Here is a 21,276-nt window from a genome sequence, read left to right as displayed (position 1 = left end):
ACATGTATAATAAATGCCTTTAAGTTAGTCAAAATTCATCCCATTGTATGATATTTGAATCGATTTAACAGAGAAAAAAATACATTATGTTTGCATGAGACTACCATTCAGATCTATATCGTTCAAGTCATTAAATATTTAACGATTTATCTTGTGCACTGAAGATGCTCGACGATTTGTACCAATTGGCTGACATTCGGCTAATACAGATGTTATGGTTGGAATCTAAGTTTAAAGCTTTACTTCACTGAATACTAGTATTCATATTATCATACCTTACATTATACAGTAATAACTTGATTGACTAATAAGGAATCACGTGTCTGAGTTTATTTTTGATGTTTTGTTCTAAAAATTGCCAGGAGCGATGAATAATCCTAACAAATTGTAGCCTCCATCGAACAATACTATTATTCCCCGGCGAATAATCCCGAAAAATTGAAGCTTCCATAGAACAACCCTATTATTCTCCGGTGTAAAACCCTTGTCGTACTCAATGATCACGAGTTGACTCCCTTTAATGTATGACGTCACTTAACGTCAGCTGAAAAAAACACAAATATGGCAAGGGCCAGGAAAGAAGACCAAACAAGACTTGGAAATTCATCTAGTGTCGAGAATATACAATTATGGCCCGTTGAAAAGGTGGATATTCATCGCTTCTAAGGGGCTACAATTGTTTTATTATACCGAACTAATAGTGGAAGGGCATTTTGAATAATTGCAATAGCACTTACCCTTACTTGAGTCAGTAACAAACACAAGTTGACGTTCAACAATACATGTAATTTGTGTCGTAGAATTCTCGTATGTACAACAAAGGTAGATTCTTTTTGTAAAATATTGATGGCCCTGAAAAGGACCGTTATTAGAGATATCATCGGCACAAGATGCACGTCAAAAGCCTTATTTCCTCTTCTCTCGATCAATGGGCTTCCTGTAACTTGAACGTTGCCATTTTGTTTATTTACGTCTGTGACGTCATTTTCATGGGTACAAATCAACAAACTAAAAAGGTTATTCGCCGGTGAATAATAGGGTTATTCAACGCTGGTGTAAATTTTTAGGGTTATTCGTTCTTCCTTGCAATTGAATGAACATTAACTGAATTATTCCATGTCACGTGATAACGTTTTATCCAATAGAATTGTTTGAAATATATGTAAAATATAATAATATCTCTTGTAAACGGCCCTATTCAGGGCCATCTATATTTTACTGAAAGAATAACCCTTCGTTTTAAATACGCGAAATGTCAATAAACACAAAATAGTTTTCTAACGTAAGTATTTTGACAATCTGTTACAATATTTTATTTTTAAAAGTAATATGTTCGTTTGGTGTAATAAAACAATTATGGCCCATTGAGTCGGTTAAAGACTTGTTGGAATAACCCTTACTCGTGTTTACCATTTTAGATATCCATCTCCTCAGCGGACCATAGTTGTATATTGTAGCATATAAACTTTGGGACAAGCTATCGGGTATAAATGATTGGGTATTTGTTTAGATACTGTTATCGTGGAAGCAAGTTTACCCGCAAATGAATTATGCCGCATTGATAAAAATGTTAAGTTTTTTAGGCCATATAAATTTTGCTTTGAGAGTAATTGTTCCAGGGCGATCTTTCATATCGTTCAATCGTTATATATGACATTATAGTAACTACTTCTAATTTTGATTTATTTGCTGATTTTGCGACAACCGTAGTATTCAGAGTTTATGTAGAAAATCGCTGATTTCATAGTAATTACTGCGATGTTATGGGGTCATAATTTAATCGGAATGCATAAGAAAATATCCAATTCCATTGTGATACAGTGTTTAGACCCATCTTTTAACCTAACCGACGATGATGTAGAATGAGTGTCTTAATGTCAAGTTATTTTACGTTTAAATGTATAAACAAACTGACAATTTTCGTCAAGTGGTAATCATTTAAGATTTGAAAAACCAATTGTGCCATTTTTTCAATATAAACAGTCAATATTTAAATACGTGACCTTCCAAAAACGGGTAACATTAATTAATGGTTGGCAATAGCAACTAAGCATTAGAAAGAGTACTATTTATAGATAAGTGTCATACTCAGGACTCAATGCGGATAAGTCCAGTGGATATTCTTTCAGAATAGGTACAACATTCACAGAACGTCAAGCAGTCCTGAATATAACCGGTTCCCAGGCAGTCAACTGTCTTCTCAACTGTTATTCAAAAAACAGGGTCAAAGTTATTTGAAGTCACATTAATATTTCTGTACTCTGTTGTCAGTGCAAATGCTTCCATAAATGCTTGAATCATGTGAATGTAATCTCTTATTTCGATATGTATTTTACTTATTATTGATTATCAAAGTATATTTTTTGTTTTAGTAGTTCTATGCTGCCTGTAGCGCCAAATTTTAATTGGTTTGTTTAATTTCATGTTTATGATTTAGGACGGTTATATATAGTTGTATATATGATAGATATTTTGTTATATCCTATTGTTTGTAGCTTCTTTCATTGAGAGAGGTCATCGCTCGTTCAATAATGTATTTATATTACCACGGCGCACACATATAACTATAGTTTTAAATCGATTTTAAATTGATTGCGTTTAATAATAGAAGTGCTAGGAATATTAAACAAAGTTTGTTAGAGATTATTTTAAATCATGTTCAAATTTTAGTAATCGTGATTAGACACCTTAATTAGTTGCCTTTCAGATATGTATATTCGTCAAATTGTGTAAATTGATTCACGTTTCGTTAAAAAGTCTTCATGAACACATTCACATTTATTTAATTACAAATGTGATCGTTTGACTGAGTGTGGATTTGCGTGGTTGGTGAGGCATACAAAGCAATATATGTTTATCCCTTCGAGTAACCGATGTAGCTATTTTTTTATCTTGGTTCCTTCAGTTTGTTGTTTTATACCTTGATTTGTTGCTTCTCGTGGAATCAATCTTTTATAAACTACTGTGACCTTATTTGTGTTATTGTGTTCAATTACTTTATATCAATATGTTTTTTTTTCCGAAACTATATGATAATTTCTTCTTAAATTTGTTTCAGAAACGGACGCTCATCTTATTTTGCCAATAGCACACGAATATCAAACCGAAAAAACTTTAACAAGAATAGATGCATCATTGGCAGAATATTCCACAGAAATGGCTGATTCTTTGACATCTGAACAAGCAATAGATAGTATTATAGAGGCAGAGTTTTTTGGATTATCAGAATACTTGGAGACATGTATTAAAATTGCATCTCACAAAACTTTCAATGCACTACCTAAAAATGAAAATTTCAATAAAATATCAAAAGATACTAGGTAAACTATCTCTATGAAGAGATGGGAAGATTTGGAAAACACATATAGAGAAAATCTATACGGAATACACGGGTTATTCATGAATCAAAATTGAATAATCATGTCAATAACCTAATTAACTGAATGTTAAAAGGGATGATTATATAATTAATGATACTATTACTATTTCTGTACAATGTTGATGAATTCATAAAATAAGAGTTACGTACAGATGAAACAGGTTTATCTTGTTTCTTGTTTTGTATTACGTTTAACTTAAAAGAGGGACGAAAGATACCAGAGGGACAGTCAAACTCATAAATCGAAAACAAACTGACAACGCCATGGCCAAAAATAAAAAGACAAACAGACAACTTATAGTACAGATGACACAACATAGAAAACTAAAGACTAAGCGGTTCAACAGGATAGGATACAGGGTCCGAGTGTGGACATGTGCATTCATCTTCTAAACAACTTGCAATCTCATAGAAATCCGATATATGAGAATATGATACGCTACGGTGGAGATCTAGAGAATCGTAGAGACAATTAACAGCTGATTACCTTTGATAACTATTTGCACCACTGGGTCGATAACACTACTGGTGGACGTTTCGTCCCCGAGGGTATCACCAGCCCATTAGTCAGCACGGTGTTGACATGAATATCAATTAAATGGTCATTTTTTCGAAATACTAATGATTTTCTTATCCCAGTTATAGATTACCTTAGCCGTATTTGGCACATTTTTTTGAATTTTGGGTCATCAATGCTCTTCATCTTTGTTTGGGTTTCTTTGCTATTTTGATCTGAGCGTCACTGATGAGTCTTGTGTAGACGAAACACGCGTCTGGCGTATTAAATTATAAGCTTGGTACCTTTAATAACTATAAGCTTGTCGTAATATTCTATTATATTGTTTATTTGTGTGTTTCTCTGTCCTGTATGCTCTTCAAATTTTTTAGTATTGTAGTCCTGTCATGTTATGTTGTCATTTTAGTGTTATATTTAACATTGCCACTAAAGCGGGAGGTTGGCTAGCCACACAACCAGGTTCAACCCACCATTTTTTCTTAAAATGTCCTGTACCAAGTCAGGAAAATGGCTATTGTTATCTTATAGTTCGTTTCTGTGTGTATTCATTTTAGTGTTTCTGTTGTATCGTTGTTCTCCTCTTATATTTGATGTGTTACCTTCAGTTTTAGTTTGTAACCCGGATTTGTTTTTTCACAATCGATTTATGAATTTCGAACAGCGGTACACTACTGTTGCCTTTATTAGTCCACGAATAACAAAGAACAACACTGTATATATGTAATGGGATGGGGAAATAAATATTGTTTTGAATTTTTCGCTAGAAGTTACAATGTATACTTGGCTGGATATTTTCATATGTCTCTCTGATAAATCTATAAGTTACGGGGTACATATGAAGAGAGCCATAATGTAAAACATGAAATTGCAAACTAGTAAAAACTTTATTCTTTTTAAGTTATATACATTTAAACAACAATATATGATGAGATCATACAATTTAATAATATCAACTACACTGTAATTAATTCATATATGCAATCAACAACATGTGAAGATCTGACAAATGCTGTTAAGTAACTTAATATTTACGTTTTCAAAGACCTGAAGCTGTCTTCGCAAACCTTCTCCCTTATTATGAAATTAAATATGACAGACAATGTCATTGCAATTAACAATAAAAGAAATAGTTTAGGAACACAATGTTGGTGGATAGTTGCCTGTATAATATGTCATTGCAATAAATAACATTTCTTGTAAATGCGAATACACTAATACTAGTACTAATAATGATACTTTTGTAACAATGTAAATGTGGCAGTGTTCCAACATTTTCGTGTCTTAATGGCCTTTTTTATAATATGTATATAAATGTTGCTAAACGATCTAAAACAATATATCAAATAAAAGGTATCACTGTCATATACTCCATGGGTTCAACATATTCAGATATGACGCGAAAAATAAACTTGTACACCTACTAGCACTACCTAATTTGTTTTATTTATCGTTTTTTCACATATTCTTTCGAGATAAAACCTTGTTTTGTTCCTCTTCTCCAAAATACCAGCTGTTTTCCATTTCCTCATATTCATATCCGTTAATTTCTCTGAACAAATCTACAGAAAGATCAAAGTCCATCAATTAATTGCTCTTAAGGTGTAATACCACCATTGATTTTCCCCTATTAGATAAATAAGAAGGTGAGGTATGATTGCAAATGAGACAACTCGCCACAAGAGACCAAATGACACAGAAATTAACAACTATAGGTCACCGTACGGCCTTCAACAAAAAAGTCAGCTAAAAAGGCCCCGAAATGACAAATGTAAAACAATTCAAACGAGAAAACTAACGGCCTAATTTATGTACAAGAAATGAACGAAAAACAAATATGTAACACATCAACAAACGACAACCACTGAATTACAGGCTCCTTACTTGGGACAGGCACATACATACAGAATGTGACGGGGTTAAACATGTAAGCGGGATCCCAACCCTCCCCTTATCCTGGGACAATGGTGTAACAGTAAAACATAAGAACAAACTATAAAAATCAATTGAAAAAGGCTTAACTCATCAGATGGATACAAATAACATACATCTAACAAAAACACAGAGTGGACGTAGCTGGGTACTTGTATATCCCAACAACAAAAAGACACTAAGTACTAATCTGAGGGTACTCGAAGCTACTGACAGCTAGTTCAAAGCAACTAACTACTAATAAGAAAAAATTATGTTATCTAAGACTAAATTTTGTCTTTGTTAAATTTGCACTTTTCAAAAAATTGTGCAGAATTTATTTTTGTTTCAAATAAAGAAATACTGCGCATGAGTAAAGTTTTATCCTGTCCAGTAGAACCTACTATAGAAAAAAAAATCACATTTCATTTCATTGCATATAAGAAAAGAACCATCACTGGAAGTTAACCAATCAAATGTTCACCTCTTTTTTTACCTGTTTCCAAAATATTCTACAGAAACCCCAAATAAGAAAATAATTGTGCTTTGAAATACAAAAGATATACGTTATGACCCAGAAATGTTGTACTGCAATGAAATATAGGATTAATTACCTAGAACTGTCAAAATTAAGGGAATATTTTTTTCGACCTATTTCCGTATGCAACCGGATGTGACGTAATATGATTTGGTGGTATTACACCTTAATATACGTTCAAATTTAAATATCGGAATGTGTTGATATTCTGTCGTACATGTACAGATAAGTCGAAACTGATATGGTCGTGATGCATGCGTTATACATGTTTGTTACAAAATGAAATTTACAAGAGTATTATATATGCTTTTGGTAGCAGATGCATGATGCTCCAAAGGAAATTTGTTATTTCCGGCGTTTTTATGTTGTATATACACGTCTTGATGTGTAAATATCTAAGTTTAAAGCTATTTTTTTGTTGCGTGATGAGCACGGTATGTAGATTTATAAGTAATATATTATATTCTGTTAACTAATTTGATAAAAAGATATTTTATAATTTAATATTTTCTGCATCGATCGGTTGTATAAATATAATAGAAAGATGAACATCAAATATCTGCTATTGAACAATTAAGTTGAACTAATGTTCTTTTTAAATTTACCAGGGCACACTGGTTCATTCTTGATTGGATAGTGTTTTAAATGCACTATCTTGAGCATGTTGAGTGTAGTGTGTTCAATTGAATGTGGGATTGTGAATGTTGCTCATTACGCAACAAAAATTAGTTAACCATATATAAAAGAATATTTTTGAACTATTCAGAAAGTGGTGAAACAATCTGAAGAGCGAGAATGACTCCCATATTTCTGAGAACTTACAAAAGATACAATTATAAGTACATTTTAATGACCATTAAGCAGATACCAGACGCAGTACACCAATAAGTCTTCAACGTAGCAATAAAATATCGCACCAGAGACCGGCTCCAGCTGACCCTTAAAACTTACAAAAGATAACTGTTTTGTTCTGAGCGTCACCGATGAGTCTTATGTAGACTGATGCATGGTTTATTGGTGCCCCTTATCAACATACTAGTATTTGTATATGTGATCATTTTCAATCTTAACACACATTAATACTCTGGTAAAAGCGTACGTATGTTTGAAAAGTTTAATCAAATGTCGCGAGGATAGCAAGATTTTGCTAGTTTTTGGTTATTTATGTTTAAAGATAGCAAATTAAATCATTCATATTAAAAAAAGAAATAAAATAAAAAAAATGGATTTTCGCGCAAAAGCAGATATTAGGGTTTCAACAAGTTCTTGTTAAAGAATTCTGTATTTGGGTTGAATTCTTACATTTGTGTTTTCTAACCATACAAAGGAATTCACGAGATACAAATTACCCTATGAATAAACTGAATTGAATAGTTGATCACTAACAAAATATTTGCAAACATTTCAAGTCGCAATTTAAAAAGGCAAATAGATCGTTAAAGTTACTGAAAAAAAAACAAATTGAATCAATAGAATAATGTAAGAGATTTTTCAAAGAAGCTCAATAGCAGACTACAGCTTTGTCTTTCATACTTTTATGTGTGTGCGTCCTGAAAGAGATCAACCCAGAATATCTTAAAAAGCTTTTATTTAATGTTCGGTACAGTTAATGACACTTAAATATGATCGTTACCTTAGCATGTATATAAAAGCATTCTCAAATTAAAAATAATAGCAAGAACACCATTCTCAAACTGTTTCAGCTTTTTACGTATTCAAGCATTTTGAAAATCCAGAAAAGAGGACTGAAAACATCATTCTACTCATGGCATCTATATAAGATCATTTCAATAGATCGATATTTGAAACTGCCAAACAGGTACATGTGACGTTACATGAATATGATTACAAAATAATGAAAAAATCCAAAAAATTGTGTATTTCCCGATAAAAGAACATAGTGCAAAAAGGACTAATAGAGCAAAAAAAAAAAATCCGGCAACAATCGAGGGTGTATCATTTAAATGTTTAATATAGTCGAAACGCGAGTCCGGTGTCTTCCCTTTTGAGCCCATGGGTTTGATCTGTTATGATATTCCATTATTTATGGAAATAGTCCAAAAGTTAAAATGCAATTTACGAAGAAAACGACTTAATACACAATCATAGCTAATTTTTCAGTTATTAGTAACATGACAAGTACTGGTGCACGGAATAAGAAAACCAAAAGAGCAGTTGTTGACTATTCCTTATAATCCTGCACTTATCTGTAATTGAACCAAACAATGTTAGATCTCACATAATTGTTCTCCCATCATACAAATTTGAACCTGTGCATATTTGACATCGTGGAAACACTGTCTAAACTGTGTCTCACGCCGTAGACGATCTTACAAAATTTTGCTGTATAAATATATAACTTTCGTTGGTCGAGTAATGCCTTTTTTCTTCCGTTTTTTATAAGGTTGTAATTCATTTTATGATTTTTTCAAGACTAGTCACATCTGATAAGACATAAATGCATTTACTCGTCGTCTTAACACACATTAATATATATTCATATTCGTAATTTTTTTCATACAAGCATGTAGTTGCCTTGAAAACAAACAAACGTCAAATATTCTTTACAATTATATTTTCCGGTTGAAAGTCTTTTGAAGAAATACATTCTGTTGTAATAAAATGTTTAAGCACAAAATCAAATTAAGCTGTAAATTTCACCAAATATGAACATGAAAATTTTCTGCAAATTATACAAAAAAAAAATATTATTATCATATTTGACAATTTTAGTGGTGTTAAAAATAAACAGTCTTAAAAGTACAGTTATCAAAACTGAAACCTAAGAAAACAATTAAAGAAAACAGTTCCCTTGTATAATTAGAAAATAATAAAACCAGCTACAATACATAGGACTTGAAGTTTTGTACTTTTATAGTTTGGAGGCTATTTCTATAGGCCTTACAGGTTCAAAATGTTAAATAGCAATATTAAACATTGCATTTGTTGTATCTTTAATATTCTTGGATTATTGTTACTAATTAATTACTCTAAGAGTTGAAAAATTAAAAAAAATCAAAACTGTAAGAAGTTTTTTTAATGCAAACATACCCAATTTCCATTCTGGTTCTCCTACTTTGTTATTTAAGCATTCGACAGTCCCCTTATCTAATGAATCTTTCTGGTCTAAAAAAAAACCGACATTGAATATACCATGTATTTATGTATATTAGCTATAAATACACTGTGGGCAACAACACCATTTAAACTTTGAAATGTATAATGACAATTATAGATAAGTATTTTTGATAGCAAACATGCGTTTTAAAAATCAGTGACTCGATTGTACGATGCATCAGTTATTTAATTATTTAACTCTTTATAAACTATATCCCTTTTATCTATGGATTTAACCACGCCCCTTTTCCAGTTTATAGAGATAGATCGTAGACTTTGGTTGAGCTGAAAGTTTAAATGACAAGTATGGTTCTGAGAAATATGAACATTAATAATATTGTACACAGTCTGTTCATTAAAAAAAGTCATTTTGTAAATTGTAATTAGTACTAATTTACTCGTTTTATTACCTTAGTACAGATACTTTATTGTAAATTGATATTCATATATATATATATATGTATATTAGTGCAGTGTAAGTGGCAGAATGGTTTAGAGCACTGGACACCGTGAAGGCGGAGTTGTCTCTATATCCCAATAGCAAGGGAAATAATTGTCAACTTCCGGTTAATAAAATGTCACGTCCGGTCTGAAAGAATAGCTGTGTTTACACTGATTACAAAAATAAATTGTTGGTGTATACTTATGCCTGTTACAAGAGAGATAATTGGCTACTCCCTGTTTGGAAATTAAACGTTCCTTTTGGTCTCAAATAACAGCCAAATTTACAAAGATTACAAATATATAAAGTTTGTGTATACTTATGCCTGTTATACAAGATAATTTTCTACTTCAGGTTTATAAAATGTCACTTCCTGTCTGAAATGATAGGTTCATGTATGCCGTTTTAAAAAATATATGGTTTCTAGATAATTTCCAAAAGGTATGTGCAAATTTGACTTCTTCATGGTCACTTCAAGCTGATATTTTTAAGGTCATATGTCACCCAACATTTTGAAAAAGGCCTCATAACTTTGATAACTGTTTACACCACTGGGTCGATGCCATTGCTGGTGGACGTTTCGTTCCCGAGGGTATCGCCAGACCAGTAGTCAGCACTTCGGTGTTGACATGAATATGAATCATATGGTCATTTTTATAAATTTACTGTTTGCAAATGTATGAATTATTCAAAATACTAAGGATTTTCTTATCTCAGGCATAGATTACCGTAGCCGTATTTGGCACAACTTTTTGGAATTTTGGGTCCTCAATGCTCTTCAACTTTGTACTTGTTTTGGCTTTCAAACTATTTTGATCTGAGCGTCACTGACGAGTCTTGTGTAGTCGAAACGCGCGTCTTGCGTGTCAAACGCCTGGTACCTTTGATAACTACGATCATAGATCTATGAGAATTTACTTTAAAATAAAGCATTTTAGGGGCAAAAACTCCAATAAGATGTTATTGGATCGTTTTAGACAAAATGTATTATATCTTTATCACAACTAAGCAAACATTTGGCACTAGTTATATATATATATATATATATATCTTTAAAAGTATCAGACAGAAAATACAAAAACAAGCTAGAGACAAACAGGAAAACAGTTTTTGGGGAGATAACTCTTACAATAAAAAAAGTCTTCGACTTAGCAAGATGAGTTTTAAAAGCGCAATAACTGTTTGATATAATTTTCCATTTATGCACTTGTTCAACATACACAATAACCGTTAATTTAATCCAGAACAATGTCAATGTCCACTTGCTAACACTTCAAAATTGCATTTTGCTTGATGTATGTATTAGAGGAGAAACTTATACATGTACATAGAATATCTGAAACAGCAATTCATCTTAACGTCCTTGGACATATCCATACATTAAAACTGTTTTATGACTTGATAGTCAATTCCGTTTTGACTGTCTTGCAAAGATAAATTACAGCTGCTAAACACACTTCAAACAGTCTGAGAGTTAACCGATTTTAGTTGACTGGAAGAAATTTGTCTATACAGTAGCAACAGAATAATAATGGTTAATTGGTATATTTTTTATCTTTAAAAATAGACTAAAAAAAAAATATGTTTGTTCAAGTTCAAAAATCAGAGTTCTGTGTTGTCCTGTACCCATCTATTTGAAGTTAATGTAAATCCTCTTTATACTTGGTCTTAAATCTGAATTGATTAAAGTATATTACCTTCAAATGTCGTTTCAAAAAATCCTCTGTTATATTTGTCATTGACTGTTATCATAAAATTATTTGTGTAGTTCGATCCTGTCAAATACATTAATATCATTTTTAAAATACCAAGTTATTTCAACATACATATTTAATCGTCATAAATAGGGCGGCATGATTACCTTTCAGCAATCAAAGTTCCCTTTAGTTGCTTTTGTTAACTTCAAATATTCTTTATGACTCTTAAATTTGTATATTTCTGATCTTTTGTTTGACATAATGCTATTATTCTAAGGTAAAGGTAGGTCATGTGTCTTTCACCTCATTGATTTGAAATAAAAACAGTTGGTCAAAATTATGAATGAAATATGCTTATTTTGAGAGAGGAATGCAATTCATCCGTACGACGTTTCATCTTGTGTATGATTCTAATTAATTTCACCCTAGCCACAAAAGGTTTGGAAGCAAGAAAACTGTTTTGCTCATTTTAAAAGCACATCCTTGGCGCAATCTTTTCATATTTTCTTTTATTCTCGGTAAGAGAAATAACATTGATGCCAATGACATACTATCCAAGGAGAATAATCGGTTGATCGAAAGAACGACAAACATAGAAATGTTCAATATTATATTATGACGCATCATAAAAAGTTCCGTAATTGCGTTAGCTGGTAGATGTTTTTCATATATCTTGCTACCAATCTTCACAATTTTGATAGACAAATCTACATAACACTATAAGTATAAGTATTTAAATAAGATTGTGTAATCGGTAATCAGAATCGGTTATATTAGATACACATTATTCTAAAAATATAAATATACTTTTTCTGTACACTTTTTACACTTCATTACCTATTGTTGCTTGCATATCATGAACAATTTCTATAGGTAAAATAATAAACAAGAATACCTGTTTGAAGCGATTGATGACATAAAATCATTTTCATTTATTTACAAACCAAGTTCGTTGTCACTGAACTTTAAGCTACCAACAATCAAATCAATATATAAGGACCTAGATAATTTGTGTCTGTCGGATTGAACTTTACAACATATGTTTACACCTATCATTAACATAAATTGTAGCAGTTGGGTTTGAACTGCAATTCATTTACAAGCATTCAATGCACTTATTATTTCCTTTTTTTTTTTTGAAAGGTAAAGTGAATAGATCTGCACCACTTACACATTGGCATAATTGTTGCATATTGTTTTTAGATGTTACAATTACAAACTGGAATATTGTTTGACTTTTAATAACGTTCTAAAAAGAAGAACGTTATCGGATATATTATACTTTTCTCGTTTTCAGTTTATTATTATAACGTGTAGGAAGGTAACCTTTATATTTTTTTGTTTTGCTACAGTTTGAAAATATACCGTTTAGTATTAAAGGGTTCATAATGGAACTTTAAAAATCATATCGATTTTGGCATTTTTTAAGGATCATTACTAACTCATTTTCGCAGTCATCAATTTCTCTGCTAATTTTTATGCATCTGTTTAGTCTTACTCTTTAGATAGTCATAAAAATGGAAGAGTAACACAGTAATTTATCATTATTCTTTGGATAATTAAAGCCATTTTTTTTATAAAAGACCAACAAAACATAAACAAAATTTGAATAATTTCACTGTTTTTCTTGTCGCTTTTTTTATTGTTATATTTTGTACATAAAGTAGATACAGTGTCGTAGAAACGTAAAAATATGTGGTAAAAGTGAATCAAATTATTTGATGTTATCGAATTAAATTTTTTATTAGTTTAAAAGTAAACTTGCCATTTTAACATTTTAAATTAGAAAGACGAATTGTGTTTGAAAACATCTATTTCACACAAAATATACTTTAGATTTAAGGTATTATGCCTTATTTAAAAAGAATATATAAAAACCAATCAGTTATCCAAAGCTTAGTCTAAAATATCAAAATCCAAGAAAAACTGGTATACGAACATTGGTCAATTTATGAAGCTGATTGTTTATCCCTAAACGAACATTGGTCTATTTATGAAGCTGAGGCCGTGTCAACGAAGCTGTGCTAGGACTAGGACGTGTCTTAGGATGGTCTTAGTTTTAAGTCAAGTTATCGAAAGTCTCCTAAAATACGATTTGTCCTAAATATTGTCCTAAAGTTATGATATATAAATAGGTGTCTTATGATGGTCTTAGGATAGTCTTAAAAGTAACGATGTCCTATATCAAATAAAAAACAAATATGGCATAGTGTCAATAATAAAAATACTAATACAACATTTGTACAATATTAAACTATTATATTGTTATTAGAATTAAACTAATTAAACAGAATATTCTTTAACATATGTTAAAGATTCGATTATGTTACATTATTTTGAATTCGTAGACATATTTGATCCATAAAATACTTCTAGATATCAACAAAGAGCGTTTCTAGTCTTCAATTTGAGTTAATTGCAAGAACTTTGTCTGAGTGTTCTAGAACTTACACATATATAAAGACATTGAGATTCCGGATTCATTTGGTGAAGTGTTTTAGGAACACAAATTGCTTTTCTTTATACAAAATCATATGAAATGGGTATCAATCGTAGCTCTCCAAAAAGTATGTTTGACGACATCATATTATTTCGCTCAATTAGAATAATTCGTGCTGCCCTTTTTTGAACACTGAGCAACACAACTATCATTCGTATTGTAATAAACATGAATTTATACATGAAAATTAATCTTAAAATTAAAGTAAAAAATTTTAGTAATAATATTAAGACCATCATAAGTCATGTCGCCAGGCGTCTTAAGTTTACGACAAAAGTTATGACATATCGTAACTTGGGACACTTTCGAAAACATATCTTACGATTATGACATGTCATAAGACCATCATTAGACATGTCGACTTAGTCATAAGATACTTTCGAAAACCAGGCCTTTTTTTTAGCTAAGGCTGAGTCAATAAATGTAATGAAATCTAGTGGACCTCATGAAAAAACTCTAGTTTGTATAGATAAAATTAAAGCACGATTATCGCTTCTAACAAAGTGCTGGGACTATATAGTTTTGTGTTGTATGAAATGCATTTATAATTTTCAAAAGTCTATAATAACGTATCTATTAGTATTATGCTACAAAAAAATCGTTAATTTTTTTTTCATAATGATACAACCTTTACATATTTACTGAAATACACCAAGATATATTTCCTTGAAATCTATACATATGTTTATCAATTAAATAAATTTGTTAGGATGGTCCTATGACAACTGTAGTTAGGACTGTCCTAAGATAGCTTTGTTTAACTTCATAAGGCATGTCTCAGACATGTCCTAAGGCCATCCTTAAATATCGTAGGATACTTTTATTGACACGGCCCCTGATTGTTTACCCCGAAATATCTTAAATGTTGTGGCTCTCGTTGAGTTTCTGTCTCATCCATGAAAAACCCTATTAAATTCCATTTTTTATAAATATCCTCTTCAAACGCATAACTAAAATATACCGGTTTTCGCTGACTGAATTTGTTTGTAACTTAAAATAGATGTAAGAATCATCGCAAACAATCATGGATTAATCTTTAGCAAATTGATAGGCTATTGTATCATTTCTTTATGACAACGACCGCGTACAACCGTCTGCAACAGGCCAATAATTAGGACTGGTAACAGAGTGCACTGATGTGTTTGTGTTAATCGATCGATATCATGCTTAAACCAAGACAAAAACATCTTACATAAAAACGACAATAGAAGTCAAAATTTGTATTTTAAAAGCAAATTGTGTTATTTCTGTCTCAAAACTCATGAAACTTAAATCTCTAATACCATAGTTCTTTTCCAAAAATCTTGAAAGTTCTGTTACTTTGCCTTTATTTGCTAAAGATATAAAGCAAATTAAATGAAAATAATATAAATTCATCTGTTTTAGATATTTCGATGCAATATATGAACAGGATTATGAACGGAAAATAAAGATTTTTTTATGTTTAATAAGATTGCTTTTCGACAAATCTCGGTGTAACTGTATATGTTGTTCTTATTTCATTTCCATTTGTATGTAGTGATAAAGGTCTGTCTTACGGTAGAGACTTACATTTTGTACTTGTTATGGTTGTACCGTTCAATTGCGATATTGAGCTTTATACTTTGTATACACTTGTCCATTGTCGAAACCCTCTAGAAATTTCAATTACTACGTTGTTTTGCTGTCTCATAAATCTTCAACACTTATGTCCTTCATTCAAATGAACTAATATTTGACAAACCCGTAACAAAAATTAAGCATCGCGTTCTTAGTTGATTTTGTAGTTATAACTAAGGAAATACAATAAATTAACATCATGGAAGATAAATCTTTCTATATATATTTAAGGACAGATAAGCCACAATTTATTGTTTTAAAAAAATGTATTATGTGAGATATGTAGCAAATAAACAACAATAAGATAAAAAGTACCATCTTTAAGATCTTTTGGCAATGGAACAATTGATATCACCATTAAAAATATTTTTTTATCCTCAAGTTTCGTGTCTTCTTCTTTGTCTGATACTAAGAATAATAAGTCAAAAATAAATTAATTAGACATTAGATGTGCATTGATTCATTTTTGTATTTATATAATAACAATCATGATAAAATTGAACACAAATACATCTTTAATTTGTACACACGATACCGGTAATTACTAACCATGACTAAACTTCTTCAACAAAACCTGACAAACCAGTGTACAGTGTAGCTAGATAAAACATTACATTTACTGCATGTAAATGAAGATGGCAATTCTTTATTTGATCATTGTATGTTCCTGGTTTATTTTTTCATTCTGTAATATATATATATTATTTTGGCGCAAAAAGCAATGCACAACTTTTTTGTAATAGTTTTCTTAATTAGAATGATTATCGCGCCGTTTACGTTTGTAGATTTACAGTTCAATGATAACTTTCAAACTGCAATAACAAATATCGTAATTGAACATTTTTTTATTCAAGTCAAAACTGCAAATTTTCAGAATGCATTGTTTTTAATGAAAACAAACATACTTTTCGCCAGCTGGTTAAATCTGTCTACCGGTTGTTCTTTAATATTCTTTCGAAGGACTTCATTCTTTCCTGTAACAAATGTTGAATAAATTCAACTTACGTTATTAAAAAATACATGACGCAATTTTCTACATCACTCAAAGTAGTAAGCAAAAGAAAGTTCAGTGAAAATAAATAGATCATCATTTCCAAATTTCTGAATCAATAAACGAGTACATGTATTTGTCCATTTACAAAATTTTCACCTGCAAGCATATAAAAATAAGAAAACGCACCTTTTAGTCGGTTCACTGCCTCAGCTAGTTCCCTATTTTTTGTTTGTAATTCTTTATTCGCTTCTGAAACACACATTTAATACTCTTCATCTCTTTCCCATAATTTATGTAATTTAAAGCAAAACAGAAAAATTGATTAAAGCTACATAAGTAGTAACTGTATTACCTGTTTTGCATATTGGTTAAACTGTGTGTTGTTAACAATTGCGCATTGCATGTACAATGTATTTCATGTACGAATATATTATTTGTACATGTATTATAAACATTTGGCTTTTAATATGGTTTTCTCGATTACAAATATTCTAGGAACACATATCTACAGCAGAAAAAAAAGTGAAATATTAAATCCTACATGTCACTTATTCATCTCCCAATTTATACAAATTCCAGCATTTGTTTTTCCCAAAATGATTTCCTGGATAGAGGAGTGATGCTCACAAGGAAGCTATTTAACCAAGAGTTCTAAGTGATGAAGTTAAAAATAATCCCTACGAACATTTTACGGATCACATCACAAGTTTGTTGATTGTAATGGAATATATGTTTCACAGATGACAACGTTGGTACCATAATCCGGATCTCCTTTTTCCCAAATGCAACATAATCGAATTAGACTATAGCGGGTTTGAACAAACACGATTAAAACAAATGTGCCAAATGTGGAGCAGTATCTGCTAACTCTTCCGGAGCACTCGAGATTATACTCGGTTTTTTTTGGTGTGGTTCATTTTGCTCAGTCTGTAGTTTTCTTTGTTTTGATTTGTATACTCTTGTTTTTCTTTTTGGTCTTTTTTCCTTTATATCATGACATTTTCAGTTTATTTTCGACTTATGAGTTCAAATGTCTCTTTTGTACTCAAACAAGCACTTACATTATAGCAATGTCGACCTACAACTTCCATGTTGTTCTGAGAAATTCTTGAAAAACTGAACAACAAATTATTCTGTCATTTTTAGTCTTTCTGTCATCTTTAAGACTTATTCACAGTCATTTTGGATATGATCAGACTATGCTTAGACTGTTCAGTGACAACACATAATGAACCAGTACTGAATTGACAGCAAGCTTATTGTTTTAACAGTTAATGCAATTACATAAGTCGAATAGTTCGGCATTATTCATTTGATTCTTATGAATCTCATTTCACCCTTAGTGCCAGAAAGGGGAAGTAAAAATGTAAAAACAAATTATATAAACATACCGTTTGCCACTTTCAGTCGGGTCATTTTGCTTTCAAGTTCTCCCATACGGTTCTTGTGTAAGTCTTCATTCTCTAATAAAAGAAATAGTTTATAATTTTTGCAGTTTTTATCTCTTCTTCGAATGTGTTAAATTGTGTCAAAATTAAATTATAAGCAGTCTTTTCTGTTAAAAAAACATTTATTTATTTAACCTGCATTTTACTCCTATTATCAATACGTAAAATAAAGAGAGGAAGATATGTACGAAAACAACACGTTAAAAAAAAAAACAGACGATACAATAGTCATACGTAAAAGGAACAATAAAATGAGCAGTCACACTAAAACACATATAACATAGAAAAAAACTGTGAACCACAAAGTTAACTCAAAAACCGAAGTCGTATTACTCAAGATACATGTATGAATCACACAAAACAAATAGGAAACGTACAAAATGTAAAGTCTCCATAACATTTTTTTTACACTCAAAATAAATGTAAAAAAAACTGATTCCGATATCGTTTGTAGATAATCCTAATATTATATTCAATAAATTCATTGTTGATTTTCATAAATTAATTGCTGCTTCTCTCTAAAGTTTTTTTTCCATTAGTTTTAATATCAATTAAACCAAAAACCCTAGCAACAGATAATAAAAGAAAATATATAGGTTGCATTTTGTAAATACAGCTGTTTCCCACACCACGCCTCATTTGGGGAGATATGAAAAATTCATAGATAATAATTTTTGTTTTCGTACTGGTTCCCAGATATAATCTCTATGTTTCATCTCGTAAAGACATAACTCTAGAGTGTTACCAGTAAATATACATATGCATAGCGGTCAAATTGAAATCTGTGGGAAACCTAAAATCAAGGTAGGGGTAGTACAGAATTTTAGTGTAAGTTTAAACTGTTATAATAAACGTTGAACATACCGTTGAACAAAATAGTAGTGCATATGAACATGTTGTCTGCTCTATATGGTCGGGTTGTTGTCTCTTTGACACATTCCCCTTTTCCATTCTCAATTTTTTTTTATTCCATTCAAAGTTGTAAATTTTTTTTTATAATTTATTATGGGGAAAATGCATTGTCGATATTGACAGAAATGCAACCTATATTGAGTGAAAAAAACTGAAAAATCCCTAAACTTTCGATCAAAAAACAGATAATTCAGCCTGTGAAGGCTCTGACTTTATTATTATAAAGATATTCTGTATAGAAAACAATAACTTTGCTTTTAATTTTTGCAAAAATCAGATTCCGAAAGTCAGTTCTATACAACTTTCAGTGAATTCATATAACAAACTGTTAACTTCAAACACACAGGTTTTGCAAATATGGCTTTCTTTAAAAACGTCTTAGTCATATATTAACCAAATTATGTTAGACATATAGTAAGAGATAATATTATTGTGACAATAATTCTTCACTGACCATTTGAGGCACAAATTGTGATTTTTTAAAGATAAATAGACATACAGCAGATGTGGACTGGAGACAGAGGCCGGGTTGGATGCATTCTATAATCTTGAATGTTGTAAAAAATAACTACTAACTTACATTAATTGTATTGTGAAATGATTTCAATTTGTTATCAGAATAGTTTCATACAGGCCCTATGCATTTTATGTCAGGATATATGCACATAGGGTAAGCTTACATTAATTTAAGTCTTATTTTCAAATTCTTCAAAAAAAAAACATGGAACAGGAATGGGGTTATAAAATGTACTGTGAAAGAAAAGTTAGAACCAGTGCAGCAACTGTGGTTGTGCGAAAAAGTATTTTTCAAGAAATTTCTATTTGAATATATGTTATTAAATGTTGCACTCTGTACAGCTGTTTCTCAAACCACGCCTCTTTTGGGGAGATATATAATATTCATAGATAATTAATGTTGTTTACGTACTGGTTCCCATATATGATCTCTATGTTTCATCTCGCAGAGACAAAACTTGGGAATGTTACCAGTAAATAAACATATTCATAGCGCTCAAATTGAAATCTGTGGAAAACCTAAAGTCAAGGTAGCGGGAAGTACAGAATTTTAATGTACGTTTAAACTCTTAAAAGTTCGGGCATATAAACGTTGAAAATATGCCGCACATCCCTTTATTTTTACCTTTGAAAAAAAATAGAAGTGCATATGAATTTTCAATTCATTTTGCAATTCTAGGATGTATTTTTTGTCAAAACTACATAGTAAAAGTGGTACAGGTTTAGCTGAAAAAGAAGTTCATATGGAAAATTGCATTGTCAATATTTACAGAAATGCAACCTATAGACACGATATTATAAAATCAATTTTCAACGGCGAATTTATTCAAACATATATTTTGTCGAAAGTATAAACGGCACTTGATATTTGATACCTCTTACTGGAAACAATAAAATTTCTTTTTCAGTTATTTTCATCCTAAGCTTTGCAAAGAAGGTTTTTTCCTTACTTATAAATAAAAAAAATAAAACAAGAGATATTAAATAAATAAAAACAATGTTTAAACAAACAAAACTTTAATTTGATTGTCATTATGTTTATTAATAGAACTCTTTTGCGCAGATAACGATAGCTGGACAAAATCAAGTTATTTCATAGGTAGTAAATAAATATCTCAACGATAAATGTGTAACAGTTGTTACCATTTACTTCACAATCAGGAAAAACTCATCGTTTATTTCAACACAACTAAAAATCGAGGTCATTGAAAGAACCCCGGAAACAGTGTGTAGTTAGAATTCATACAATGACAAATAAGTACAGAAAATTAACAAGGCAAACAAGGAGAGTGGAGCTTTACCTAAATTCTGTCACTTTTTTTAGCAATGGTATGAAGTGTTGGGGACAAAAGCAAATACAGTTCTTCTCTGCTTGATTGAATAAGGAAAGGTACCTTCGGGTTAGAACTTCAAAATATTACCTTTTACTAATAGTATTAGTACATCAATTGAATTATGCATGAAACATTTGCCACTGGTCTTTAGTCAATCAATGATTCACTCATAAATGCATTGCTAAAAAGAGTGTGCAGTAAATTGTATTGTTTGGCTTGTATCTCAGATCCGGTAAAATGCACTTTATGATAGAAATAGAAAAAAAAATAATTTGCAATCTACGAACTGTTATTTAAAGCCAAAGTCATAGTTGTTAAGAAGTACCTGCATGGTAGTATTGGGTCATTGCTCTTGGTTCAAACTCCTGACCGTTT

The 21,276-nt window shown here is 30.8% G+C and overlaps 1 protein-coding gene across 3 annotated transcripts in view; it reads right to left on the bottom strand.

The window, feature by feature from the left end:
- Positions 1–4,766: 4,766 nt before the first annotated feature.
- The window catches only part of LOC127712618 (uncharacterized), a 113,350-nt gene continuing 96,840 nt past the window's right edge, over positions 4,767–21,276 (bottom strand). For all 3 annotated transcript variants that reach the window (XM_052219163.1, XM_052219164.1, XM_052219162.1), the window contains 8 exons: positions 18,083–18,154; positions 16,878–16,940; positions 16,603–16,671; positions 16,013–16,105; positions 15,382–15,432; positions 11,599–11,676; positions 9,394–9,468; positions 4,767–5,455 (listed from right to left, as the gene is read on the bottom strand). In XM_052219163.1, the coding sequence (XP_052075123.1) occupies positions 5,352–5,455; positions 9,394–9,468; positions 11,599–11,676; positions 15,382–15,432; positions 16,013–16,105; positions 16,603–16,671; positions 16,878–16,940; positions 18,083–18,154 (605 nt within the window). In that variant the 3' untranslated portion in view covers positions 4,767–5,351. The remainder of the gene's footprint in view (positions 5,456–9,393; positions 9,469–11,598; positions 11,677–15,381; positions 15,433–16,012; positions 16,106–16,602; positions 16,672–16,877; positions 16,941–18,082; positions 18,155–21,276) is intronic.

Source organism: Mytilus californianus, unplaced genomic scaffold, assembly GCF_021869535.1.
Source record: "Mytilus californianus isolate M0D057914Y unplaced genomic scaffold, xbMytCali1.0.p SCAF_8, whole genome shotgun sequence".
NCBI classification, from domain to species: domain Eukaryota; kingdom Metazoa; phylum Mollusca; class Bivalvia; order Mytilida; family Mytilidae; genus Mytilus; species Mytilus californianus.
Note: the sequence above shows the minus strand (reverse complement) of the source record. Positions and strands in the feature narration are given on the sequence as shown.